The sequence below is a fragment of the Meleagris gallopavo genome, chromosome 25 (assembly GCF_905368555.1).
Source record: "Meleagris gallopavo chromosome 25, MGAL_WU_HG_1.1, whole genome shotgun sequence".
Lineage (NCBI taxonomy): Eukaryota > Metazoa > Chordata > Aves > Galliformes > Phasianidae > Meleagris > Meleagris gallopavo.
This window is the reverse complement of record NC_139428.1, coordinates 481,314-509,025: the sequence shown is the minus strand read 5'-3', so window position 1 is coordinate 509,025 and position 27,712 is coordinate 481,314. Positions and strand designations below refer to the sequence as shown.

The 27,712-nt window shown below is 43.6% G+C and overlaps 1 protein-coding gene and 1 non-coding gene across 9 annotated transcripts in view; both read left to right on the top strand.

Annotated features, from left to right (window-relative positions):
• Positions 1 to 27,712, top strand: part of PUM1 (pumilio RNA binding family member 1) — a 67,855-nt gene that overhangs the window by 19,845 nt on the left and 20,298 nt on the right. For 3 of the 8 annotated variants that reach the window (XM_085208549.1, XM_085208543.1, XM_085208548.1), the window contains 8 exons: positions 5,561 to 5,666; positions 8,206 to 8,384; positions 10,573 to 10,739; positions 11,524 to 11,794; positions 17,010 to 17,103; positions 18,429 to 18,545; positions 23,764 to 23,915; positions 26,185 to 26,323. In XM_085208549.1, the coding sequence (XP_085064675.1) occupies positions 5,561 to 5,666; positions 8,206 to 8,384; positions 10,573 to 10,739; positions 11,524 to 11,794; positions 17,010 to 17,103; positions 18,429 to 18,545; positions 23,764 to 23,915; positions 26,185 to 26,323 (1,225 nt within the window). Of the gene's footprint in view, positions 1 to 5,557; positions 5,667 to 8,205; positions 8,385 to 10,572; positions 10,740 to 11,523; positions 11,795 to 17,009; positions 17,104 to 18,428; positions 18,546 to 23,763; positions 23,916 to 26,184; positions 26,324 to 27,712 lie in introns of all 8 variants that reach the window. The other 5 variants (XM_085208547.1, XM_085208546.1, XM_085208544.1 and 2 more) reach the window with 3 other exon arrangements.
• LOC116217445 (small nucleolar RNA SNORD103/SNORD85) lies at positions 22,144 to 22,224 on the top strand. The gene has a single exon (XR_004161991.1). It is a non-coding gene; the product is annotated as a small nucleolar RNA SNORD103/SNORD85 (small nucleolar RNA).

Here is a 27,712-nt window from a genome sequence, read left to right as displayed (position 1 = left end):
ACATGGATCTCCATGTGCCTGATCATGTCATCACTGGAGTGGTTGTCACAGTGGGCTTCAGCATTCTTCTATCTGCTCTAAACCCAAAAAGAAACAGCACCACGTGACACTGTTTTCATCACAAATGATGTCTTTGCTTTCTTCTCATAAATTAATGATTAATTGGCTGCTGGACTGTGGACTACTGAAAGATGTGAATAATTTTTCAGTACAGTTTTTTTAGTCATCTGATGCTAGCAGCATTGGAAGTGGGAGGACTGTGGGTGTGCAGTGCCCGAGCAGCTGGGGGTGCTTGAAGCAGGGGCTGAGCAGCATCCCACCAGGAGTAGCTGGATCTGCACTGCAGAGAGGCAGCTCATGGCTGTGGGTTCACTGCCATGCATTTCACAGCTCGTCTGTATGGCAAGATGGAGGGGTTGTTGTTTTAATCTTCCACACTGTTCCCAGTAATGTTATCCTGCCTCCTCTTTATGTGCTGGCTCTTTTTCTGCCAGAGCCCTGCTAGCAAGGCACAAAGCTGCCCACGGTTCAGGGTGGGGTAACGAGCTATCCTGGCAGCAGGGAGCTTGTCAGAGGATCCAGCTCGGGCTGCTGCTTGTGCACTCAGTCTTGACATGGTTTGCTTTTTGGAGGCAGCATTTCTGAGGGTAGATAACATCTTAGCGTTTGTAAATTTGCAGTGCTGCCCAAATGGGACCTGTGAATACGTGCTCTGCCTGTCCATACCTGTTACTGCAGAGAAACAGTTCTCCAACTGCTGTGGTGGGGCACAGATGGCTTCTTTTATCTTAATATTTGCATTGTCTGAAGGGGATCAGTTTACTTAATTTGTCTAATTCATAATCCCATCTCGGGGGGCCCATACACACAGGCTCAGTACTTGTTGATGTAGCATTGCTTTTGTTGATGTGTATGTCATCCCTGCTCCCCTCTGCTAAATTGAATATTGGCCTAACTCTCTAAGTCCTCTGTAAGAGGACTTAGGGGGATTATTTTCGTACTAGATAAGGTCAATTTTAATAAATAAAACAGAACAAATGACCTAGTCTCCTAACCTCTGCTTTTTTTTTTTTTTTTTTTTTTTTAATTTTCACCCTGAAGAACTTGGATTATTTTTGCTTGAATAACTTTTGCATCACAAATAGCAACTTTCCCTAAGGAAAAATTCATCATCTTGGTGGGCTGTTCTGTACTTCAGTGCAAGATAACTGCTAAACCTCTCACTGGGATGGAGCAGTACTGACAGGGCGAGGACCCCCTTTACATCTGTTGCAGCTGTCTTTTGGTTGCTTCTTGCCCTTCCCAGCTGTAAACACACACAGAATCCATTTGGAAGTTAAACTTGAATATTCTTTTTCTACTAATGTGAGAGCTTTCAGTCTGAAATTTTGTGTTCTGGGGGAAAAGATTAAACTGCAGGGAACAGAAATGCTCTTGTTGTGCAGTGTGTGTGAGGTAGCAAGTATTCTCTAACCCTTATTTGCGATTCACAGCAAAACTATAAGCTGTTCGGGTACAGTTCTTCAGGATCACATTGTTAAGGGGTAAAATGAAGAAAGGGATGGATGGTATGTGAAACAATAGAGGATTAAATTACTCTGAAGTCATCCTCGAGCCAAAGGACAGAGTCCTGCTGTCTTTTGTGGTAGTGAATCAGCTTGTTTTCAAGAAAATAGAAATGTTTATTAAACGAGCAATCGGCATATAAATAAAAGCTTGCTCTGTGCCTGACACTTCATAACAGCTTGTTGCTGTGCTTCAGTAACACAGATGCATAGGAAGGTGGTTCTTTTTTCTTGCTTAATTGACTGTGTGCAGTTTGTAGTGCTGTGTGTGAAGTTCACATGTGAGCACAGTGGCTCACAGGAATATCCCTTTCCACAGGTTCAGTGTGTGATTTGGATGTAATTCAGATTTCAGAGTGCTTTGTGAGAAAGTGTTTTGAGTTTTTGTGAGATAAAAAACATCTCATTGCTGTTGTTTTCTGCTGTCAGGGAATACAGGCCTCAAAGCATTAAAGCCAGGCGCAGAGCTGAACTTGGCTACCTGCAGCAGACTTCTCCTACTGAACCTTTAATTAGGTGTGCTTCAGGTTTTAGGGTTGTATTAATACTAAATGTTACATTAAATTACATCACAGATTGCTGTGTACTGACCAGGCAGTTCGGGGTTCCCCATTGCCCTTCTGTGCTGATCTAGAGGTGTGGATTTCCTCTTACATGTGATCTTTTTTTTTTTTGTTAAAGTTGCCTTTTATCTTTGAGTAGAAATAAATTTTCTAAGTATAGAGTTTACTGTTGCTTTCTTGAGCATACGAGAAAAATGTATTTACTTTTTGGAAACTCAGGAACATATGGCAGGAGTTGGGTTTTCCCATAAACCAGATGATGTTCTTTCCTTGGCTAAAAAATGCTCTAATGCTGCTCAGCTTTTCCTGTCTTCTTTCTGCAAGTCTGTGCTCCTTCTCATCTTTTCATTTGGGCTTTGCCCACTGCACACTCTGTGTCCCTTTACACACTGTGAGATAAAATTGAAGGGCACAGAATCACTGAATGGCCTGGGTTGCAAAGGCCCACAGCGCTCATCCAGTCCCAACCCCTGCTGTGTGCAGGTCACCAACCAGCAGCCCAGGCTGCCCAGAGCCACATCCAGCCTGGCCTTGAATGCCTGCAGGGATGGGGCATCCACAGCCTCCCTGGGCAACCTGTTTCAGTGCCTCACCACCCTCTGGGTGAAAAACTTCCTCCTCAGATCCAACCCAAACCTCCCCTGTCTCAGTTTAAAGCCGTTCCCCTTGTCCTGTCACCACCCACCCTCACAAACAGCCGTTCCCCCTCCTGTTTATCCGCTCCCTCCAAGCACTGAAGGCCACCATGAGGTCTCCCTACAGCCTTCTCTTCTCCAAGCTGAACCAGCCCAGTTCCCTCAACCTTTCTTCATATGACGTGAGAAGTTTTGTTTAATGGGTTTCTATTGCTTTCTTCTAAACTTTCTGAAATGGTGGAGGGAGAGCAGGTATTGGTGGGTGCTGGCTGCAGGATTGGAGGAGCTGGGTTTTGTGATGGGGGAACTGATGTGTTTGGGAATGAGCTGCTGATGGACGTCACTTGTCCTTGCAGATGTCTTGTGTTTGAACTCCGCAGAAAGGGGAGTGTGGTGCAACTGCACTGCTTTCATTGATCACTTGGGGGGCTCATGAGCAGCTGATGCTGTCACTAATAGCAAATCTAAAGTCACCAATAGGTATCTAAAAAGCAAGAGACCTGCTGATCTTGTGGTGTTTCTGCCTCCGATTGCAAGGAAGGAGCAGCCAGGAAAAATGCTGCTAGTGCTTCGTGGGTTGAGAGTTAAAATAACGAGCTGGGTCTTCTTGGTAAAAAGAAGACAATAAAATCTGGAGGAAGCTTAGCACTTAGATTACAAAGCTTTCTTACTTCTTTTTTTTTCCTTCCTCTTTTTGAGAGATTTGGGTGCTGATGACTCACTGCTGAAAAAGATTAGAAGTAGAATGGGATACCTTGTAGAGAAAATGAGCAATTCAATGGTCTTGCTTGGGCAGACGGCAGCACAGGGAGTTCTGGGATGTGGGTGGTGTGCTGTGATCGAGGAGCTGGGAGCAGTGGAAGTTTGGTGTTTGAGGATCAGAACTTTCTGGAACTTAGTGCTAAAGGGAGACTTGCAGGCACTGTGTTCATGTCCATGTGAACGTCTGTTCAGTGGGGAAATGGTGGTGGTGGGTGGTTGGACTGGATGACCTTGGGGGTCATTTCCACACTTGGTGATTCTGTGATCTGAGGGTGACCTCCTGGGTTTTAGTGATCGGTGATGTAGGCTGTGTGAGTGGGGATGCATTGGTTTATTGTCTTTGGGAGCTTGTACAGACCCTACAGGTGTGTGGCAGTGTGCCCAAAACCCTGCAGCTGGGGACTGGGCTTGGAGCAGTAGTGCTGCTGTGCTGAGCTCTACGCCTGTGCACACCTCTGTCCTCCATCTGGTGTCTGCACAGGCTTCTCCCTAACACATCTCACTTTATTTTTTCCTGTGCTTGTTTGTCACGTGTTGATTTTAATCTCAGCTGATATCAGCGCAAGAGCAAAATCACTTTTAGGCAACAGCAGCATTGAGTGTTCATTCAGTAACCGGGAGGAATTGCACTCTAGTTTGCAGTGGGACTTTCTGAGAATTTGGAAGGAGTTCTGCTTTTCGTTTGCCGCTTAGAATGAGTGTTGTTTGCATTATAATACCTATCTTAAGTATGGTGTTTTCTAGTTATCTCAATCCGGGACGTCAGAGTTAAGCTCATGCCTACAGAGCTGCTTTGTGATGCTGGCTGGGTAGGCAGTTCTTCCTGAAGTGAAAAGTAAAGAGTGAGCTCTGCTTCTCATTGCCTGCCTTAAACCAGAGGGCTCTGGAAGTTGTGAGCTCTGAAGTTGTTTGCTGTTTGTTGCTTTGCCTTCACCCCACAGTCTGTTGCCTTCACCCCACAGTCTGTTAGGCTGTAACCACAAGCTGGTGGAGTATAGAGCTACCAACCCTAACATATATATATATATATGATATTTGACTAATCTAATACTCTTGTTTGTGCTATGGTAATTCTGTACAGATATGAGTACTTGCTAATCTTCCAGTTCCTTGAGTTTTATTCCAACTTCATCAGACAAGGCTCATTTGTTTTTGTTTTTTAATTTGCTGTGAATGTGCTGTTGTTTGCTGTCCCAATTACATACATCTCATTCAGCCTGTGGATTTAATTTGAAGATTGTATGCTTGACATCCAAGGCACTTAAGGAGTGCTTGAAATTCCCTTTGCTGTATTTGGATGCCACACAGTGTTTTAAAATGCATCCCCTAAATAGTGCACGTTGTTCTTTTTGCCGTCTTCTGAGCTTCTGTACAATCTTCCTTGAATTCACCCGAGCCAATGGTGACTTGTCCTCTCCTCAGTGCATTGCCTTTCTCCTCTCATCTTGCAGGAACAACACATGCGTGGCAGGTGCGCTGGCCCAGAACTGTTCGCTCTTATTATTGTTTACCAATAACCTTCATAGCACTGAGAGCCCTTAGCAGTCATTAAATAAGTGAGGAGTGAGCGCTCTTGGCACCTCTTCCTATATTCTGTCCCTGCCAGCACCAGAACCTGGGTAGGCAAGAACTCCTGCTGGAAATGCTGGGTGGTTTTGGAGGTATCTTCACAGCTCAGGTGGAAGTCGTGACAGTGTTCTCATCATGACAGTGTTCTCATCAATCACAGCAGTGTTCCTGCTAACGTTTTTCTTGCCAGTTGCTCTTGTGTAGAGATGTGAATCGTATGCGTGTGCTTGCGTGTGCAGTGTCTGTAAAGCATTTAAGAATGTAAGAGGATTGCTGAGATTGAGTTATCGTCTCCGTTGCTGTATGGCTTACACCCTAGGAGTATATAAATATTTTGATTATAAGCATGTATCAGTTTGTGTTTAATGATTGACTCATGTTTAGAAGGGAGGCGCTTATGGTTTATGTTTGCATTTTATACTTATTTTAATCATGCTTTGTTTTGTTTTTTTTTTAATTGCAGCAGCTGTTGCCGGGTAAAAAGTTTTGGGAATCTGATGATTCCAGCAAAGATGGACCAAAAGGGATATTTCTGGGAGATCAGTGGAGAGACAGTGCTTGGGGAACATCAGGTAGCCTGATTATTTACTTAATTGAGTTGGAATTGAACACAGAAACATGCAATTCCTCTGCTCAAAATTGCTGGCCAGTTTGGATGACACAGCTTTTAAAATGTTTTAAAAGAAAAAAACAACAAACATCTGTTATTACACAATAACAATAATAAAACCTTTAAAACCACATTGTTTTGTGCTAGAGTTAGAAAGATACCCATAGGTATAAAAGGATTGCCATGTGTGAATGCTTGTACCCTTACATCTATCTCCTTAAAAATTTTAGATAGCAGTTAGACTTGGAATTAAAACTTTCTGATGCATTTTCTGCTCTGGGATGGTTTGCTTTAAGACTGAACAAAGACATTAGAGAACAACATTGGTGGAGAAAAAAAGTAATTTTTAAATACTTCACGAGCCAAAGCCCAAAAACATCAATTTTGAAATAAATGAAGAGATGTTTTGAATTAGTTGTGTTGAAGTTTATCTGCCAAGAATTTTGTTCTTGGATCAGAGACTGTCCCATATTTTGAACTTTTAAGGGGAAAGTGTTCAGGTTTATTTTAGTTAAATGGCAAAAAATCATATGCATGTGTTGAATTTGAAATGTTAACTTCTTACTCTTGGTGCTTTCTATCTGTACTGACTCTGCTCCTCTGACACTGCTGAGTACCCTGTGCAGTGTCCAAACCACTGTGCGGAGGTACAGCTCCAAGTGAGCAATTTCACTGCTGTTTTCCTGTTTTGCTTTGTTTGCCTGGCAAAAATAGATCAAAATCTTCCCAGCTGAACCCTGCAGGCTCTGTGAGTGCTGGGGAGATCTCAGGGAGCTGCTGCCTCCAGCTGTCTGACTGCAGCCTGCAGCGTGTGCATCCAGTCCTCAGCTGCAGTTTGTGCTGCTTGTGCTGAGGGTGGATTAAAGGGCTGAGTCAGGCTCTGAACAGCAATAGCTGAGAGTGAGACTTTCTCCTGTGCTGCTGCAGTTGTCGGGCTGGCTGCGTCCACCAGACAAGCAGGGGAGACGTGGGGGAGACAACCTCCTACACTGGCTGATGGCAGATCTCCATGAGTCAAAGCCTGTAGTCTCATCTCCTCCTTTTTTTTATTCTCAATTAATCCAGTGCACCTTGCAGCCTTTATTCCCGAGCTGTGACCTGCGCTACTGTCTGTGAGTCAAGGAAGTCAGAGTTTCCCATTCTGCTCATCAAAACCGAGGAGAACAGCCATGATCTGAGCAGTTGTTCCAGGTCACTGCCAGAGAGCACTGTGGGGGCGGGGTGCAAGTGTCCTTGGCCAGGAGTCGGGTTTGTTCCATGAGCGGTGGAACTGGTGAAGCCTGATTTTCCATAACAGACCTTTTGCTTCATCCCTTTTCCCTTCTTCTGTGTCCACAGTATGCACTGCAGTCATCCATACGGCTGTGGTCCTTCACTCCTATAGCTTGTGATAGTTAGAGAGCATTTAAAGCCAGCACTGCTGGGAAAATGGTCCTGTCTGATAAAGGCTGCTTCTTTCTTCTCCTTAAGGAACAAGTAGTTACGCAGCAGTGCAATGAAAGCTGCTGGGAGATCGATCTGGGTTAAAACTATCTCCTCTTTTCTTGGTTAGTTTTATCCCAGATAGTTCTTGGTCCATTTCACTTTGTGGCTGGGTAGATACTTTTGCTTGAGAGAGAAGGCAAGAAAGTGTAGCTAGGAGCAAGAATGGAATAGACCTTCTTCTCTTGATGGTTTATGCCTTAGGGGGAAGCTGCAGTATCAGTGTCATTCCATGCCTCTTCCCCCAGCCCCTGGCAGCTATGCTACCATCTCCCAGTAATTTTTAACTTGCTGGCTGTTACCAGTCTGAACTTGCAGAACGTCTGAACAATGCAGTACGTCTTCCCTTCCCTCACTGGGATGGAAGGTCACCTCCTGCCCAGCCAGCAGTTTCTGCTGAGCTTGTTAGAACTTGGAGACATCTATCCTTATGTAGGCTCTGCTTGGATTTCAAACCCTTGAAGCACAGAGAGGATAAAGAGATGGGGCTGCTGCAGGAGAGCAGGGGGCTGAGAAGAAGAATTGAAGTTCTTAAACTTCTGTTGAGGAAATAGCAGCTAGGAGAAACTGCAGTAATGAGATATGAGTATGTTCAGTCATACGACCAGGAAAATAAATGTAAGCTGGCATAACTGTAGGATGATGTTTTAAATAACAGTCATAGTTTAAATGGTGACTTTTTTTCAATTTACTAACACAGGAGTTTAAATAAAAGTGAATAAACTTTGTTTTTTAATTGCAGCCCTTACTTAGAGACAAACTTCTGAAATTTTATGATTTTAGAATTTGAATGCAGTTATCCCTTGTAGCTTTATAGGTCCTTTATATATCAGGAATGTATATGTAACCCTTGTAGCTTTATATATCAGGAATGAGAAAGCCATCCTTCTCCAGTGGGCATCAAAGTCAAAAAGCTGGCACTTCTTAGTACAATTAAGACATCGGAGAGTACGTGTTTAATGACTTGCCTCCTTCAAATAGCTGGATCTACTTACAAGAATTACACGTTTTTGTTCCAGATCACTCTGTTTCCCAACCAATTATGGTTCAGAGAAGACCTGGTCAGGGCTTTCATGTGAATAGTGAAGTCAACTCAGTGCTTTCACCACGGTCAGAGAGTGGAGGACTTGGAGTTAGCATGGTGGAATATGTGTTGAGCTCATCTCCCGGAGATTCCTGCCTAAGGAAAGGAGGATTTGTAAGTGTGCCTGATTCTGAAATTTGAGTTTTCCATTATGTTGTTTTCTCCATTTGCTGCTTTGTTTGTTTGTTTGTTAATCCATTCTTAGAAGCAGATGTTTTTTTTCTTTTTTTATTTGCTCTTATAATTCAGCCATCTCTGTTAGATAGGCCAGTGTCGAGTGAGGGGATGCAGTGTAGGAACGGGTGTAAAGGAGTTGAAGGTGGCTGGCACCCCCTGGTTCTGAGGAGAAGCATGCCTGCAGGAGCACCATTTAAACCTTTTTTTTTTTGTTGAAAAGTATGCAAATGTCCATGTAGCTAAGTGTGGTTTTTGGATGAACGTGTGGATGCTTTGTTGCTGGCTGAGAACAAAAAGCTCCATGTAATGGTGCTAGGAGCATAAGCCACTCCAGTTTGGGAATGCTTTCAAGGGCATATTGTTTCCTGTGGAGAAATAGCATTAGTCACTGTTGCTTGGTGGGGTGGGGAAGAAAGCACAGTCACTGCTGCCTCAAATCTAAGCATGTGGCAGTAGAAGCATAATCAAGCCCCATCCTCACAGTGGGGGGAAAAAAAGCCACATCTCAGCTCCACCTCATCAGCTGAGTGCAGGATCAGCGAGTGTCGAGAAACATAAAAGCAGAGTAGGTTTGTTACTGTTGGGAGACTGCTGTGCTCATCTCTTCAGGGAGCCCATTCCTGGTCTCCTTCATCCATCCTCTTATTTTTCCCCTCATTAGTGGGCCCCTGGTAACATTTTTGCAACCTGAACCAAGGAAAGATGATTTTTGGAGGAAAAAAAAGGACAATCGGTGGAAGGAGTCAGTTTATCATCCAGAGTCAGAGGGGTATCTGCTCTGTAGTGCTGGTGGTCAGGATGTCAGTTCTGAAACGAAGGATTTCATTTGTAAATACCACATTGTGTAGGTGAGAGCAGAGCTCCGAATTTGTATTTATAATTGACATTTGCAGTCGGGCTCTCAAGTATTAGTAAGAACAGTTAGATTTTATTTAAGAATAAACATCAGAATATGATTGCTTTTTCTCTAAATCCAGGGGAAAAAAAATTCCTTCTCTACCACTAAAATGGAGGGAATGGAAAAATGTCCTGCTTTCTGCAGAGCACTTTTCCTTCAGCTTCAGAGGTGTCTTTGACAGCACCAAAGCTATCAATGATAAATATGTTTGTATGCCCCTTGCTGTTTTTATCATTAATTATGTTGTTTTTCCTCTCCCTTCTGTTGTTGAAAACTGCCAGTGGCATAATCACCCTTTATTCTTCTCCCAAGTGAAATGAAACGCAGATATAAGGGTAGGGATGCTGAGGATGCCGTACAGCTTACAAAAGTGCTCAGCAGAAATGAAATCCTTCTTTCCTTTTTTTTAAAATCTTCTCCTCAAAGTGCTGTAGGTTTGTATGATCAAGTTAGTCATCGACTCAAGTGCTCTTATAAGTTGCACCTTGGCATCCAGTGTGCAAATCACAGTAGTGCCCTTGAAAAACGAGGCAGCTGCATGGTGCCCCGTTCTGCTTGAATACATGCACTTGCCCAGTCAGTTACTGTATCTCTGACATGGAGATGTTAAATGATAGAACCAGAGGATGGTTGGGTTGCAAGGGACCTCAGAGCCCCTTGCTGTGGGCTGGATGCCCACATGTATGGCCTTGGGCACCTCCAGGGATGGGACACTCACAGCTCTGGGCAGCACGGCCAGACATCACCTCTGGGAAAAGATTTCTGCCTGATATCTGACTAAATGTCTCCTCTTCTAATTCAGAACATTTTCCTTTTGGAGAGGCACTAGTTCAGTTTATGCACCTTTGTACATGCTTTGTATTTAGTGCTCCCAAATTGATTTTGAGGTGCCTTGAGTCCAATTTAAAAGAGAGGTATTTGGTAAATATTCTTTAAAAATAATTTTGGGATGGGATTTTTAGAGTGATAGAGTCAGGCTCTGAGTTACTAAATGGGAGAAACTGAACAGGTAGATGTAATCTCTTTTGGAACGGAATGAAAACTAATTCCCTTGTTTCTTTGATCATGATTGACTGTTTTGTTCTTCTTATGTTTTTATTTGTAAAAACTAATGCTTGAAAATTACTTATTTATTGTGACATGTTTCTTTGATTTGTTAACATCTTGGAATGAAAGCAGAATTGATCTGAAACTCAAGCTTATTAAAGTAATGTTTCTTTTGCCTAGGGGCCAAGGGATGCAGAGAATGATGAGAATGACAAAGGGGATAAGAAAAATAAGGGCACATTTGATGGCGATAAATTAGGAGATCTGAAGGAGGAGGGAGATGTGATGGATAAAACAAATGGTTTGCCTGTGCAGAACGGAATCGACACGGATGTCAAAGACTTCAGGTATGTGCACCATACATTAATAATTAATCAACATCACACTTAATTTTTTTCCAAGATCTTCTGTGCTATGAGAGCAGTAGGAAAAACCTCTGGCTCTCTTAAGCAGTGTCATAAGGATGCTGTAATGTGCACAGGGAAGCACTTGTGAGAAGGTGGATGATAACTGATAATCTGTACAGACCCCCTAATTCTGTACTACATAATGTTATTTTCACACCAGTTGTTAACTGCTTCGTGAGGGATTGCTCTGGAAATACCTGCTGTAGGTGTTGACCCTGCTTAGAGGCTGGGCTAAACTGCAGTTGAGTTTTTGCACTTGTTCCTCACATCTCACAAGTGATGGAATGGGCTATTGATAAAATCTGAGAAAGCCTTTCTGTTTAGCTAGTTTGCTTGCTGAGCCTTATGTTGACACCTAGAGCTGTAGAAGGAAAACAAATACACTGTGAGATGTTTACTGCTTGCCCTTGAATTGGGATGAACCATTTCTCACTTCAATTCAGTGCTTCTGTTGAGTAAATAGGAAGCCATGACAGCTATTTCAAAAAGCTTTCAAGTGAGCTGCAGTGTCACAGCTTTGTTAATAGTTACACAGGTTGTTCTGTAGAATTTGTAAAAGGAGGATCTGGAATAGCTCCCTAGAATTTTATTTTAGTTTTTTTTACCTTTATAGCATCACCTGCATTATCTGTAGTGAGTCGTAGTGTCTGTTGCTGTGAGTTGATGCTGTGTGGCAGCATTACATGTACATGCTTAGTGATGGACCTGTTTCCTCTCTGTGCAGCCGTACACCTGGTAATTGCCAGAACTCTGCTAGTGAAGTAGATCTTCTGGGTCCAAACCAGAATGGATCTGAGGGCTTAGCCCAGCTGGCGAGTACTAATGGTGCCAAGCCCGTGGAGGATTTTTCCAACATAGAGTCACAGAGCGTTCCCCTGGATCCCATGGAGCACGTTGGCATGGAGCCTCTGCAGTTTGATTATTCTGGCACCCAGGTACCCGTGGACTCAGCTGCAGCCACCGTGGGGCTCTTCGATTACAATTCCCAACAGCAGGTAAAGTTCTGGCACAGGGTCCTTCACTGCTGCCTTGGTTCCTCCCCTGGAGGTCTCACGGTGTTAATGTGAGCTCAGGCTCTTGCCTTGTGGGCAAGATGGCCGAAGGCTTGGGGTGGTTTCTGTACACCATACATCTGTTTATAGATGGATCGTTTCTAGCTTTTGAGTAAGTTTGCAGTGGAGAAGAGTTTTTAACTAATAAAATGTGCTGATTAGCAAAACGCCTTGAGCCTTTCAAGTGACTTAAAGGCTGTCTAGCCCTGGGGCTGCAGCCCAGCTCTGGGGTCAGGGCAGTGCTGCTCAGAGAAGGCCAGGCTCTCATTGAGCATGGCTCAAAGCCTGTGATCAGAGTCCAGTACTACAGAGCTTATCTCAGCCCAGCGGGTTTGTTTGACCTTTTCTCCCATATTAGAGGCACAAACTGCTCAGCCCAGACAGGTAAAGCAAGTCCTTGCCTTGCTGTTTGGCCTCTCCTGAATGCTGGGCCTGGATCCAAACACCGATCTGTAATCTTGTCCTGTTCCTGCTCGTTGGGGTAACAACTGTAAATGTTTATTGCTTTCCTTTTGTACGTGTAATATTCTTCAAAGAAGAGTGAAGTCCTTTGTTGTAACTTATTGCAGGAGTATATTCCAGGAAACTCAGACCTGCTAATATCTGATCTTTTCTAGCAAAATAGCCTGATAGATGCTGTGTACTGAGGACAGGCTGTTGCCACGTTGATGCTAAAGGCCCACCTTCAGAGAGTTATCATGGTCTTAAAAGCAATATAAGTAACTACATCACAGCTCATTCAATTGTTCTGTTAGGGAGCATGCTGCAGTAGTTAATGGTGGACATCTTGAAAAATGATTGAGCTAAATAGCTGCTGTATGGTTCAGAAAGGAGAAAGAAGAAGGCTATTTCCAAGGCTTTGTCCTACTCTGATGTAGGACTTTTAAGTGCTGGTCTTTGCATATTTCAGCTTTTTACAACAGTGAATCTTGTTTTGTTCTGTTCAGACACTGTGTTGGAGCTAAGCTAACTGATTTTTAAGGAAATGTTAGGTATAGGAAAATAACTGCAGAGATGTAAAGCCTGTCATTTGTATTTTGTCTGGCAATCTTTTCTATTAAAAGTTAAGGCTCATTTGCAAGTTACTTTCCTCTCCCAGCCTTTAAAAAATAGGATTTAAAATGAACACATCTTGTGCCTAACAAGTGAAATGAATAAAATAGAAAAATCTCTCAAAGCAAGGTCTGTCTGGAAAGCGTGTTCACCAGCATGGATTTCTGGGTTCAGGCTCTGGATGGCCCTGTAGGCAGACACGTTTCTCCTCTGTGAAGCAGATAGGTCACACCTGTGCAGAGCTGACGTAATCTCAGTGTAATGTCATGCTGGAAGCTTTTTTTCCGGGCTGCCGATGGGGCTGCAGAGCTCTGAGGTTTCTATAGCTGGGACTGGGTGGGTGTGCAGGGTGTCTGGGTAGTGCTGGTAGAAATAGGCTGTGTAATGCACGTGCTTATTTGAAAATTTCAGCTTGGTTGCAATAGCTGCTTACACCCATGGCAAACACAAGCAGCAGGCTTTTGTAAGTGTAGTATTAAAGATAGGAGCTCGCTCGTATTTTTCTTTACTGCCACACGTGCCTCTCAGTACACACTGTGTAAATGGTGTATGCTGGCTCAAAGAGTAGGACCCACTTCCTTAATGTTACGGCTAGCAGCCACTGTTCCTCAGTATTTACTGTATCTGCAGTTACGACTTGTACTTCAAAAGACACATTTCTTTCATACAGATGTTCTTCCATTTGCTTGTTGTCAGAAGAAGATGCATCCTGAACACAAAGATCTCTTCTTTAATAATGCCTTCCTTGGTCCATAGGGAAGCGTCATATGCTTTGAAGGGATTACAATTAAGTGCAGCTAAAAGCAATATTAGGAAGGAAAGGTCTTAATCACATCTAATCTGATTAGAGATGTCAGATGTTGATATTGCAGAAGCAACTGGATTACAGAAATCTAATTGTGCAGTGTTCCCATAACTGGATGACACAGACTGTGACGTTGGGGGTCCTTGAAATTCCCTCTGAGTTCCCCCACACGTTGAGTTGGTGCTGTGGCTGCACGGCGGTGTGTGCAAACTGCTGACATCCTGAACTCACCTGTTCGTAGGTTACAACTGAGTGTAATTTGTAACAGGCTGAAATAGCCCTGTGAAGAGTTTTCTTCCTTTATTTCCACTTAGCAGACGCCACAGTATAGATATGTGGTTTAACCCAAATTCAATGCACGGTTTCTGAATAAGGTGGCAAAAATCTTTTACTGGAGTTTTACCTTTAGTCTTTGATTTTTGGAATCTAGGGCCGTGCTGCCAGCAGATGGGGGCAGTGCCTTGAGGCCTTAATAACACTTGCATTAAATGTGTGATGCTGATGATTCCCATTGCTGTGTGGCACAGGGCTTGTCTGCCCGAGCGCAGCCTGAAATTCTGCTCTGCTCCCCTCTCTGTGTTACAGGAGGTAGAAAACTGCAGAACATGTTAGCTGTTCACACAGTTCCTTCACGGTAAGTTGAGCCTTGGCTTGTGGGCTTAGGGAAACTGCTTTTCAATTTAAAGGGATGTGAGGCTTTCCACAGACAGACGGAAGGAATCCAGCCCTTCCTCTTGTGTGCAGCACAATGTAAATGGCCAAAGGTTTGCATGTGGTTTTAAAGAAAGCTCAATAATATTGTCTGGGAAAGCAATCATAGCTAAATCTTCAGGTCTCTTTGTGAGATTAGGGTGCAGAAGAGGGATACTCTTGACATTTTATTTGTGAAGCAGATGAAAGTGCTGTGCCCTGGCACAATGCCCCTTTTTCTTCCCGTCTGTTACATTTTAGATAAAGCACTTTTTGTTCAGTCTTCCTCTTTGAGCCTTGAGGTGAACTCTAATGGCTGTTGACAGCGGCCATTTGCAGTGCTGGCTGCTGTGCCCTCGTTTCAGCAGTGGCAGATGCACAGAGCTTGTGTGCTACCAGCAGGTCTGGAAGTCAGATCTCACAGTGAGCAGCTGCGAGCAACAGGGAAAGCAGACAATAATAGTAGTAATAAATAAAAACCAGTGGGGGAAAATGCTCATGCATGAAGTAGCTGGTAGTAATTAAAAAATGAATCCCTGGGATACAGTTGGGAGATGTGGAAATCATCTCAGTAATTTCTGAGCATTTAAAACATTATTTTCAGGGAAGGTAAATGTTTCTCTTGCCCCTTGGACCAGCGACTGGTTATCTAGCATTGCTTCTGCTTCTTGCTGCAGCACAGTCCAGCCCAGCAGGCTGGAATAGCTGGCCCAGGGATGCAAGAGTGGAAATGGGTGAGTTTTTCTAGCAGAAAAAAGCTAGAATACGTGGATCACTGAGATCAGTAGAGCTCGAAACCAAGCTCGCTGGTCACTGCTGTAGCAGTTTGGGGTTGTGTTTTGTTTCTAAACTGTTACATCTGCTGACTGCTCTGAGAACGTGCTGCTGAAGGCTCCCATAGAGCCAGGTTCCTTCAATCCATGTCCTGTAGGTCGCACTGTAGTGATGTGCTTGCTTTATTGAATTAAGTGACGGCACTCTTTGGTCCGACTGCTAACGATATAGCAGTGAACTTTGTATAAGCATCAGGTATTGCTGAATGCTTTTTTCTGTGTAAAGACCACTAGACCAAGGGGTGATGAAATCCCTGCGGGTGTGTGATACATTTTCCCATAAGGAGCATTAAGATACTCCTCAGATGTGCAGAAGGGCATCTCTGGGGGTAAGCAGTCAGTGAAGAAGTGACTGGGTTGTGATCCCCAAGTACTGAGTTTCTGCCTCGTGATCTTTGCCTGTTGTTTCTCCTTCTGAACCTATAAAAAAAACAAGAGAAGAAAATAGATGTAGGCTATCACCTGTCTTCATTCGTATTTTCTGCTTAAACAACACAGCTCCTCTTCCTGCTCCAGGAGAACCAAGTACAGTCTGCCTATAATGGCATCTCGCTTTCTAAATGATTCTCTGCTTCTTGATGGTTGCAGGTTTCTGCCAGAAATTTGGGCAGAATTATTATTGTTGCTTTTGACAGCGGAAGCTTTGGTTGTCTTGCTTGAGACCTTGAAAGGAAGGCAGGGATAATAGGTGTGAAAATTGTATAGCATTTAGACACTGGTATTTTTGTGTTGTTTTTTTTTTTTTTTCCCCAAGCAATTACAGAGAAAACATCTATCACAATGGCTTATGAAGTCATTTCACACTTCAGAAATGATCACTTCGGGGAGTAAATGGGAGGAACGTTGCTCCTGAGAATTTTTAGGGTGGCTTTCAGAATGTATTTTCAGTGCTTTTGCTGGAGATGAACAATGGTGTGCTAATGTAGTGATTCAGGGAGTGTTTCATTGACTTAGAGGCATCTCTGGCACAGGAAGTAAGCTTAGTAAGAGTCTGGATGAACGGAAAAAAAAAAAAAGTAAAAGCACATTTTCTTTTAAAGACTTGTGGTGTTCCTTCCATATTGAGAATGACTGTTCTCAGTAACACTGCACATTGTTCCCAAAGATTGGAGTGAACTGTAAGTTGGCAAGCCTGGATGTGCTTTGGATGACTTAACCAAGAAGTCCCTGGGTCTGGTTTCTGTCTGTGGTCAGAGAATACGTGCTCCTTGCCTTGTTTTACGTAGGTGATGCTGGAGGCTAGAAAGTAGAGGAAAAAGCATTTTCTCCCTCAGATAAACGAGGGTTTGTGAGCTCCTGCATCGATCCTTAGAGCTTCATCTCCCCCATGTGAGCTTTCCCCTCTGCCTGCTGTCCCACTACCCATTTCAGAACACCTGTGAAAGCAGCCCAGGCTGCCAGCTGATGCAGCAGTGCTCTCAGCATAGCTGGTGGTGCTCAGGCTCTACAAGAGCTGTGGCAGCCCCTGGTGATCCCCAGGCTGTGAAGGAGGAGTGGGTGGGTGTGTGTGTGTGTGTGTGTGTGAGAGAGAGAACAGCACGAGAAACGGTGGTCGGGTTTAGCTGTACTTGATAAATATCTTCTTTTTAAGTGGATCATCACAGGCAATTGGTTTCAAAGATATTATTTTAAATTTCCTTTTGAAATGTTTCCTGCTAAAAAGGAGTGTCAGTAGTTGTGCAAATAAAAGTAGTGTAGAGGAAATGTTTTGTTGTTTTTTTTTTAAATGATTTTTGTGCATAAATAAAGGACCGTATTTGTTCTTTTGTCCCTTCAGTTGTTCCAAAGACCGAATGCACTTGCTGTTCAGCAGCTAACAGCAGCCCAGCAGCAGCAGTATGCATTGGCAGCTGCCCATCAGCCTCATATAGGTAAGCCTAGTATTTAATACATTGCCTTTTTCTAGTGGTCTCTTAGTCCTCAGAATATTTTGGAAAGACTTCAGGGAGAAAGAGTTGGTAGGTCTTAGGTCTTTTTCCAACTGGTAAGTACTTGAACCATAAAGAGAAGAACATTGTCTGAAGACGTACTTGAGAAGCTCTGGAGAAAGCTCTTGTACAGTTGCAAGAAGCTCCAGAGCAGTCGTGTCTGGGAGGAATGACACACACACACACTTTGCTGAGACTGCTGTTCAGGGAGCATTCTGAAGTACTTGCTCCAAGTCAGGTGTGAATTGGCTGCAGTGAAGTGAGGAAGACGTGTACAGTCCTGTGTGCACCTGAATGTGCTTTCTGCTCGACAACCTATGTTTAAATTAGCACAAAGTAGAGTTTTAGGCTGCTTGGGGTCTGAAGTTAACTTAAAGCTGTAATTTATGCAAATGCATGACTTATAACATTAAAACAGTATGGATTAAGTGGGAGGAAAGCACTTAGGTACTCTGTATAGAGTAACGGATGGAAGGGCTACTCTTGGATGATTAGAGCTGAACAGTCTCAGGGTTAAATGTTTTTAATACAGCAGGCAAATTAACAGGTAGTTTTGGAACCTAAAAGCCCAATTGTGTTGGGGTTCTCTCAGCTCTGTGCTGCACAGTTATGCACTCAGTGGAGTTCAGAGATAAACCTGAATTAAAATTATTTGGCTTCTTAACTTATTCTCCTTCACCTTTACCACCTTCCACACTCCCTCCCACCCACCAGTAATTTCTCTAATGATTAAACTGTACCTTGAAGAGAAAGGTAGTGCCTGCACAGACACTAAGAGCAGGGCATGGTGTTGTCCATGCATTCCTGAGCTCCTTCCAGACTCACAAATTGAAAGTACTGGTACAATGGCATGGCACGGCACTCAGAAAGTAGGGAAAATTGATAATTTACTCATCAAAATAAGCAATTAGATAATGTTAATATCTAACTGGTGTTAATAGCCACTTAAACAGCAAGGGTGTATCGGCACTGCTGAGATACCTGAGCAGTTCACAGGTACTGTATGCAGGCTGTTAGGCCACTTCAGCCTTCTTAAAGCAGCACTGCATGTTTGGAATCCAGTGTTTCTTTTTTTTTTGATGTAAATTATATCCTCTCTAGGTTGTTGTAACAACACGGGGAAAACAACCTATAAAAAGCCTGAAAATACTAAAACAACGTGAGCCCTTGTTCCACAGTGTTCAGTCAGTCGAGTCCCCAGCCAGATAGCTGGAGGTATTTTGTAGGGCTTCAGTTCTAGTTCCAGTCAAGTTTGTTTTTACTGACAGGTGTGTTTTCAGCAGGTTTAGCTCCTGCTGCCTTTGTCCCCAATCCGTACATCATCAGCGCTGCTCCACCAGGAACGGATCCGTACGCAGCCGGGCTCGCCGCAGCTGCCACATTAGGTGAGGTGCTTCCACTTGTCTGTGTGCTCCTTACTGATAGCAGCACTTAATTATTCGTCCTTTGTGATCACTCTAGAATGTATATCGTTGCAGAGTTAAAGCAGTGTTTGTCTTGGAAACCTTTATTTTCTTTAGATACAGAGTTCCTGTACAACACCTGCTGTAGATTGCTTTTCTGTTGAGGATGAACAACAGAGCAAGTCTGAAATGAAGTGCTCAGAGATAAATGCTGTCGTGTTTGGGATGCTTTGGTAGCTGATAGTACTGAAAGATACCTTTTGAAAATACACTTTGTAAATACCGAAAAGATGGACGATGTGTTTTCCTACCAGGAATTATTGTATCTTTTTGCTGCTCTAGCTTGATTTGCTGTGCAGCACATGCTGTGTGTGATGTCTCTTCCCTTCACTAGATGTTTCTGAAGAACTGATGCTTTTTAGGTTCCGTAGGTAAAAACACCCCATATCTGCTGCGAGGCTCCTGCAAGGAATGTGTGGCTGTCCAGATGGCAGGCAGAGATGGTGGCTCTTCTCTTTGTGCATGATCTTCCTCCCAAACATTCGTGTATCGGTTTCCAAATTCTTTCCAACTGTCATAGCCAAAATTGTTGTATCTTGAGATGACAGCTCAGTAAAACAGCTTATCAGGACAGTGAGAAGAACACATTGCACATTGAACTTTTGCTGCATATGCCATAAAGTTCTGGCCTAAGCAGTCAGGACAAAAGAAGAATGTACTTTCAGAAGAATATTTTTATACCATACTTCACTTTTCTTCTACCACCTGGAGTGGGAGCCTGCTAAATTTTAAATAGAAACAGCTTAGTTCAGAGTGATGATTATTTTTTTAGTGGAGGCAACACACTGTTCCTATCTTCCACTTAGATGTAGCTTGTATGCTGATTGCAGATCTCTTCTGCTGTGAGCTTGTACCAAATGGGAACGGTAAAACCGTGGCTGCCTGTGAGCACAGCGCTGTTAAACTCTGTTGTAGGTTTGGGATGTGGCTTCTTGTTGTGTTTAACAGCTGTTAGATAAGTGCTGCTTAGCTTCTGAGCTGTGGGGCTGGTTCAGGTCAAGCTCTGAAATGGGATTTAGTAACTGCTAGCAGCTTGCATGGCATTTTTTAATGGATCGTATGGAAGTATGCTAAGAGTTAAATTTGTAATTTGAAGGTGTGGGCTTTGGACTTCTTGGCTGTTGTGCATTCTGTATGCTGATTGCATAATAACAATGGAAGATAAGTGTGGGTAACGGCATGCTGTGGGCAAACAGATGACGCTGTGATGAGGTGGAGGAAAGCCAAGAGCTAGAGTACAAGGATATTTCGAGGAGTTGATAAGCTGCCATGTGATGAGGAAAGAGTAGCAGTGAATGAATGACCTGAGCTCACTGTGGCGATGTCGGTAGGGAGCGTTACTCAGGTCTTGCTGGAGGGGAGGGTGCCAGAACTGTATCAGGTCCAGTTATGATAAGAGTACTTTGGTGCCCTTTGTAAGTAACTGTTACAAAGGGAAGATTCTCGTTGGCCTTTCTGCATCACCTTAGTGCTTTTAACACTTGTGTTCATTCTTAAGTAATACACTGAAGTTTAGAGGAGCACAGGTCACTGCCTTGATTTCATAGATGACCGCATCTAGAGATCCTGCAGCAGTTACAAGTTACAGTTCTCAGGTTGTTTTTTTTTCTCTTTTCTCAGTAGTGTTGAAGCTGCAACTGCTTGAATGTCTGATGGAGGCCTCATAAATTGCAGCTAGGAAATAGACCCCCTAGGATGCCTAAAGCTTCCCCAGACTTAGCATGAGAGTCTCTTCTTAAATAATTTTTAAATTTTATGACTCTTGAAAACAACAGAAAGAGTGTGTAATTCACTGCAATGTGCTTACTGTATTGCACCACTGAGAAATGAGTTACTTCATCTGTTTTGTTGGGCTTTGGACTCTGCTAAAATGGCAGTGCAACAGACTTCACTTCTGGCTGTGTGTTTGAGTGAAGGCACCTTTTATGTCTAGACTCAGTTTTGAAAGCCTTTTCTCTCTTAAGAAAGAGTGATGTGCTGCAGGGTTGTGGAACTACTGAGCTGTTTAGAGCTACAAGTCTACCCACAGAAGGCCTCCCTGATTTGTAAGGGAGCATTAAATTGGGAAGACTTGGAGAAGTTAATGAGATGGAAGAAATGAATTGAGATTTGTTGGTAGTCTATTGTTCGTAGTTACTCTTAGGAGTGGAAACTTTTGTGTGTTTTATGGCAGAGATGATTCTGCCAATTAAGAATGTATCATTATGGCAGCTTTTGCATGATTATAAGACTGTCAGCCCCATGATAATGCTCTTTTCTTCACAACAATAGCAACAGTTAAAAGAATAGCACATTTGAATAGAGGGAAGGACTTCCTAGACTCGAGAAAAATAGCATGTGACTTCAGTCCTTGGGGAAGGTGCTGCTGTCTGTAAGAAGTGTGAAATTACTTCTGTCATTTGAGAAAGATGTCAATTAGAAATAATAATAATAAAAAAACAAAAACCTCGTCTCTTTTAGGACAAGTTGGGAAATGTTGATTCCCTCTGAGCTATATAGTAGGTAGAAAAGCGTTTCTGTTCTTTGTAGAAAAGCGGATGGTGGAATAATCTGCATACAGGAAAAACACAGTGCTCCGAGACTAAAGGTAGAGATGTTCAGGTGTCTGTTCTTCTCAAACTGGGCTTTCTTAGAAGCCTCTCTCACTTGGTGCTGATCTGTGTCCTGTACAGAGCCAGCTCAGAGCTGGGAACAGGTATGGCTGCACACACACTGCCCGGGCCGGGGCTCTGGGGAGCACGTGGAGCTGGCTGGGTGAGGTGTCATGTGCAGCTGCCCCTGCTGGTGTGGCTCTGTGCTGTGCTGGCCCCAGGGGCAGGGCAGGGCTTCGTGGGCTGCACCAGAGTTGGTGGAGCTGAGCTATTTCCCACTCCCTATCTGAGAAGACACCGCTTCTTGGATGTCTGCAGCTGCAGGAATGATGGTTCTGCATGGAGCAGCTCAAGTGTTGTAAGTATTTGGTGAAGTCCCTGTTTGCACACTTGCGTCTTCAGACGTGGGGTTCTGGATGCTCTGGTGTCACCAAATCCTTACCCTTGGCAGGAAGGTCCTGTTCCTGCTGCTGTGCTTTCTGATTGAGAGGTGTTAGTGTGAGGGCTGAGATAAAAGGGAGAAATGTGCCATGAATGCACTTTTATTGGTTCTGCTAGAATCATAGAATGGCCTGGGTTGAGAAGGACCACAGTGATCATCCACTTCCAACCCCCTGCTGTGTGCAGGGACACCAGCCACTGAACCAGGCTGCCCAGAGCCACATCCAACTTGGCCTTGAATGCCTGCAGGGATGGGGCATCCACAGCCTCCTTGGGCAAAACGTTTATTGTTAGAAGCAATATTTAGGAGAGTGTGTGTGTGTGTGTGTGTGTGTGTGTGTGTCAATGTGTGAGACATAGTAGTGGAAATATTTGATTTCAAAGGCACTAAGCAGCTTTTATTTTTTCCTGTATGTGCATCTTTAATAAGTGTAAAAGCAGGTGTGATGTCTGCAGAAGTAAAGAAGCACTGTGTGTGTCTTTACGGGTCTGGCAATGATGACACACTTGCCCTCACTGAGAACACTGTTCAGTAATGAGAGCCTCACAGTGTGCACAGCTGAGCCGGGCTCACAGGGATGTGCACAGTTCTTTTAAGCCCCGCTGCCTGCAGACTTCAAAGGCTTTGTCTCCTCTCCTTCTAAACACCTCAGGCTTCTGCAGATCTGATGAGCAATCTCTAACTAGGAAAAAAAAAAGAAGAAAAACTTCTAGATTCTGCTTGCTTGATAATTAAAACTGAGATTAAAATAACCCAGAGCCATACCCGAATTTTGCCCAAGCAAAGGTATTACAGCAGCTTCCCAGTAGCCCATGGGCAAAGGCAGACACTCATTCCTTGCCTAAAACCTTGCAAATTGTTTTCTCCTGAGCGCAGAAGCAGCCCAGCACTTGGCGTCTGTATTAAGTGAATACAAACAGTTGTGTCTCCTTTGGTCAAACAGAGCACTGTGAGTTAGCTGTGTTCTTGCAGTGACTTAGTGAGCAGACTAACAGCACTACATGAACGACTTGGTTAGAACTGAAATGCTAACTCTTAAAATAGAAGCTATTTTTGCTTCGTTGAAGACCAGCTGTGTGGTTCAGATTCACTAAATAGTTGTTTATTTGACCAGTATTTATTGCTGTCCAATATGCAGCGCTCTGTCTTAAGGCTGTCATGCTGCAAGGTGCTTTTACTGCAGGGAAGTGCTATTCAACTCCTGGAATAGGTGCTGTACTGGAAGAGTGAAGGAAATACTTTCCTGACGACCTTTTCACAAGATACAGAGCAGACAGATTAAAAATACTGTTGGATTCACAAAGGTGGGGGGGTCTGTGCTGTTCAGTGCCAAGGGCTCATCTCTTCTTCCATGTTATGCCATGACACCAGGATTATTTAAGGATACACTTGGCTGTTTTACTGTCACCCAATGAAGCGTGCAGTGCCCTGAGCGCTGATGAAGCACAATGCTTTCTTTGTTCTTCTCTCAAGATAATTACTTATTAAAAAAAAAAAAAAAAAAACTCTTAAATGGACGCAGCAGTTACAGGAAGGTGGGATGTGGAAAGATAGGGGATCTTCTGGGCTCTCTTGTGGTGGTTTGTGAACACAGGGTAGGACTGAGTGGCTATAAGAACAACGTTTCTCACACTGGGGAATTGAAGGTATCTGGCTGTGAAGAAGGACTGTTATTTTATACCTTATTTATTGGGAGCTAAATGGTGGGTGTTACCGAGCCTCCAGTGTCAGTTAAGATTAGGAGCGACTTCAGTATCTTGGTTTAGACGTTTCCTTCTCTTTTTGTTAGAAGTAAAAAGTTTTGTTGCTTCGCTATAAAATTAGGGCTCACCAATAGAAACGTGGAGTTCCAGCAGGATCACTGTCAGCAGGACTGGACTTCTGCTAAGGTAAAACCAAGTAAAGATGAAATTTCAGGTCTGACTAATAAGCTTTCTTAAAATGAACGTTACAGATAGCACAATCCCTTCCTATTTGGAAAGACTTTAAAGCCGATAATCCTGAACTAAGATTTGTAAAATCAAACACGGCGTGCAGGTATTTTTGGTGACTTTGCTGTGTAATGCTGGTGACACCGCAGAAGCTCACCAGTTCTTTTGTGTTTCAGGCCCTGCAGTTGTCCCTCACCAGTACTACGGAGTTACACCCTGGGGAGTTTATCCTGCCAGCCTCTTCCAGCAGCAAGCTGCAGCAGCTGCTGCTGCCACTAACTCAGCAAATCAGCAGACCACTCAGCAAACCCAGCAGGGCCAGCAACAGGTATGTGGTAGGGTGCTCTGGCACGTGAAATAATGTACAGTCATTTATTAGCAAGCATGTGCCGGTGTGTGAGTGGAAGTCATGGCTGTATAATTGGTTTCCATGTGAAAGCTGTGGAGAAGATGAAATTGTGTCCAGTACTCCATGCAGGTAAGTGGTGTGCTCTCTGCTTCAAGGTGCTGTTCTATACAGGTGTTTTCTTCTTTTCTTCAAGAAAATAAAAGTGCAGTTCTTGTTAGTAAAACCTGAGAAGTCAAATGCTAGGAGGATTAGGGTCACCCTGCTGTTCTTCTTTGGGTTGTGCTCCCACCAGATGTCTGCACAGATGTACTCCACTTTGAGCTGAAAGAAGGCCTGTCAGATGGGTGTCATGAGCTGGACTGGGGCTTCTGTTACTCGGCTGGCTGTGCTGTGCAGCTTCCTGGTCTGATGTCTGGATAAAGCACTGCTCCTCTCCTGAAGTTGGGTTAATGCAGTACTATCAGCTGCTATCCCACGGGAGTTCCTTCTTGGATACAAAATTGATTCATTATTCTACTGGAAAGGGAGGAGACGCAGAGCCTTCCGTTCTGGCCTTTGTGCTTTTGAGATTTCAGGCCTTGAAGAAGATTCCAATTGACAACTACATTTATTAGCTTTTGTTTAAAAAATAAACAACAACAACAAAAAACACAGCAAAACAATAAAGCTAAAAAAGATTACGTAGCACTTTAAGGCCTTTTCAGATAAGAAAAGGAACGATGTTTAACATCAGTGGTTCTAGACCAGTGATCAGAAGGAGAAGGCTTTGCTCCTGACAAAGTTAATCATCAAACCTCCCCACCTGGCAGGTCTCTGACAGGAGTGTGTTGAACAGACCTTCTGCACACATCCATGCACGCAGGTAAATGGAGTTAAGTGTGGCACATCTGTGCTTTGGCATTCAGACTGTGAACCTTTCCCCTTTAAATAGGTATGTGCAAAGAGAGCTTCTGCAAAGGCTTAAGCTATTAAAGCAATATCTATCAATCATCAGTAGCCTTTATGATATTTTTCATTGTTCTGTAGCCACAAAGCAGGCATGAGTGGGGATTGCGGGTATTATTTTTAATGCGGACTTTCTATCTGTAAGAAGATAAGTGTACATTTTTGGATGCAATCCTTCAGAGAAGTGCTGAGGTGAACGTTTTAGAAATACAGAGTGATGAGTGTGGACAGTCTGTTTGTGATGCTCACAACATCTTAGGAGGGATAGTGTATTTATAAAACTGCCAGCTCTTCACTTACTGCAGCACGTCGTCCATCAGCTGCATTCTGCAGAGAGCCTGTGCATTGTGTGCTTACCAAGCAGCTGCAGCTTGTGAGGCTTCCTAGGCTGGAAAGAGGTGAAGAGTTCACGTTCAGGCTTTGACAGCAGAAGCTAGCTCTGGGATATGTCTCAAGTCTGTTAGCTTCAATATCCTCCCCCAGTCGCTTGCAGAAAGCAGTTGGTTGCTTTTAACAGCTTTATCGGGTGACACATACAATGTTAATTTTTGCAACAATGCGTGCTGAGTACCAAAGGAGAGCTCTTTTAATGAGCTGACCTCACAAGTGGCTGCAGGCTCTAACATCACCACTGAGTAAAAGGCTTTTGCAAACAAAGCCTGTTGCAGATAATTGCAGGAAAGGTCAGTTTGCCATCTTCCCTTTTCAGAGCAATGTGTGCTTAAACCACAAGAGCTACGTAGAAAAGGCTGTGTGTGATCTCTGGTCATTCTTTCCAGTGAGTAAGTGTCGTGTCAGTGGGTCACTGTTTTCTGAGGTGGATGGCAGTTTGGAAAAACCTGTGTCACCTCGTCATCAGCCCACAGCTCTCAAGTCTGTAAAGGTTTCTGCGTAAGTGGGCTTTCAGTGTGCTCTTGTGGCAGAGACCAAATGTTGTCTCTAATGGGACAGATGGCTCACAGACGCTTCTAATGGAGGATGAGCACTGAAGGTATGTCAAGAGAGCAGAAGAAATTGAGAATAGAAGAATTGAAACTCTTTGAGATTATGCTTGAGAAGCCTGAAGAAGGGTGTGTTATTTAAATTGAGTCTTAGGCATTTACCCATTGGAAACAGTGCTAACATTTTTGGTGGTGAAGGCAGTTGTGTTCTGAGAGGAGGGATTGTCATGCACCAGTTGTGACACAGCTGCCACTGTGTGCAAGAGCTAGCAGCTTAGGTTGCTGCTGGACTCCTGCAGTGTGGTTACTGTGGCTTATTCCCGGGTGTCAAAGTAACCGGACCCGTTTCCTGTTTTCTCCAGGTTCTACGTGGAGGAGCCAGTCAGCGTCCTTTGACCCCAAACCAGAACCAGCAGGGACAGCAGACTGATCCTCTGGTGGCTGCTGCCGCCGTCAACTCTGCCCTTGCCTTTGGACAAGGGCTGGCAGCAGGGATGCCAGGTAGGGAGCCCGAGAGGGCTGTGACTTGTCCAGTGAGATCCAAGAAGATTGCATCTTGAGTGCCTGCGTGGTGTCACGTTTGCCTGGCCTTCATCAGTTTTATTTCTATTACAGTGTTTCATGGTTTTAATCTGTGAGTATACAAGGCATTTTGGTGAGTCTGTTAGATACAGCATCACCACCAGTGCAGCATTAAGTTAAAGCAGGGTTTAGATTCCTGTATCACAGGTGAGGCAAATGTTATCAGCTGTACCTACGCATTAATTGCATACCCAAAATTGATGGCTCCTACTGAAAGTCATTTCCATGATTTTCTATGGTTCATGCTACCTTATGTGATTTTTATTTTAAGACCTCTGAGATATCTTTGTACTGTTCATTAGCCTTGTCTGCCCATCCCTGTCAAGTGCTTGATTTTAACAGGTTAAGGACTTCCTCTTCATAATTTCTTCCAAATACTAGTGGCTTAGAAAAGAAAAAGAGGCAAAAGCAGAGTTCTGTTATAATTCTGCAGGAGAGAAGTGCTGCGTGGGTTTTAGCTCTGATCCACGAGTCTGTGTGGTACAGATGCTTCTGACACTGGTTATGCAAAATACTGTTGTAACGACAAAGTGCATATGTAAGTGTTTTTTTGAATAATGTACAAGTGTGTCCTGTTGGTCAAATGCAACCAAAGAGAATTATTGGGGCCTCAGGTCTGCTTACTGGAAGTGCCACACAGTTGCTTCATGTGTTTTTTGTTGTTTTTTTTTTTTTTTTTTTTTTTTAAGGCTTAAGAAGAGTGTTGCTGTATTCAGTTACAAAGTGAGCTCTAGCATACATGCTTTCAAGTACTCTGTGGAACTTGAGTCTGTGCTGTTGGGGTTCTGGAGGCTGCAGCTTCAGAACAAATGTTCACAGAACACTTTCCTCTTTGTGACCCCAGTATAGGGAACTTTATTTTTTCCTGTGTTGTTCTTTGTTGTGTGTAGAGTATTTTAGTCTAAAATGCTAAAGCTGGGTACCTAAACTGAGCAGCTGTATGCTATGGAAGGACTGTTGCTTGCTGCTCTTTGTGTCATAAGCATGTTTTTTGTTTAAGAGTATTTGTATGCATTTAAGAATGCTCCATTATAAATATGTATCTTCAAAAGACACATCTTGAACATAGCTTGAAATTCTCTGCCTTATTTGTGTGTGCACACAGAACTGCTCCAACATGCAGTGGGAGAGATGGAAGCGCAGTGTGCTCACATGGAGTGTGCCAGCACAGGCTGTACTTGTAAGGGAAAAGAAATAGCACTGTAGTATTTTAAGACTTTTTTTTTTCCCCCTCTGGGTAACTGAATTTACACAAAGGGCATATAGGAGCTTCAGGGGAAAAAAAAAAAAAAAAAAAAATTCTTCCCT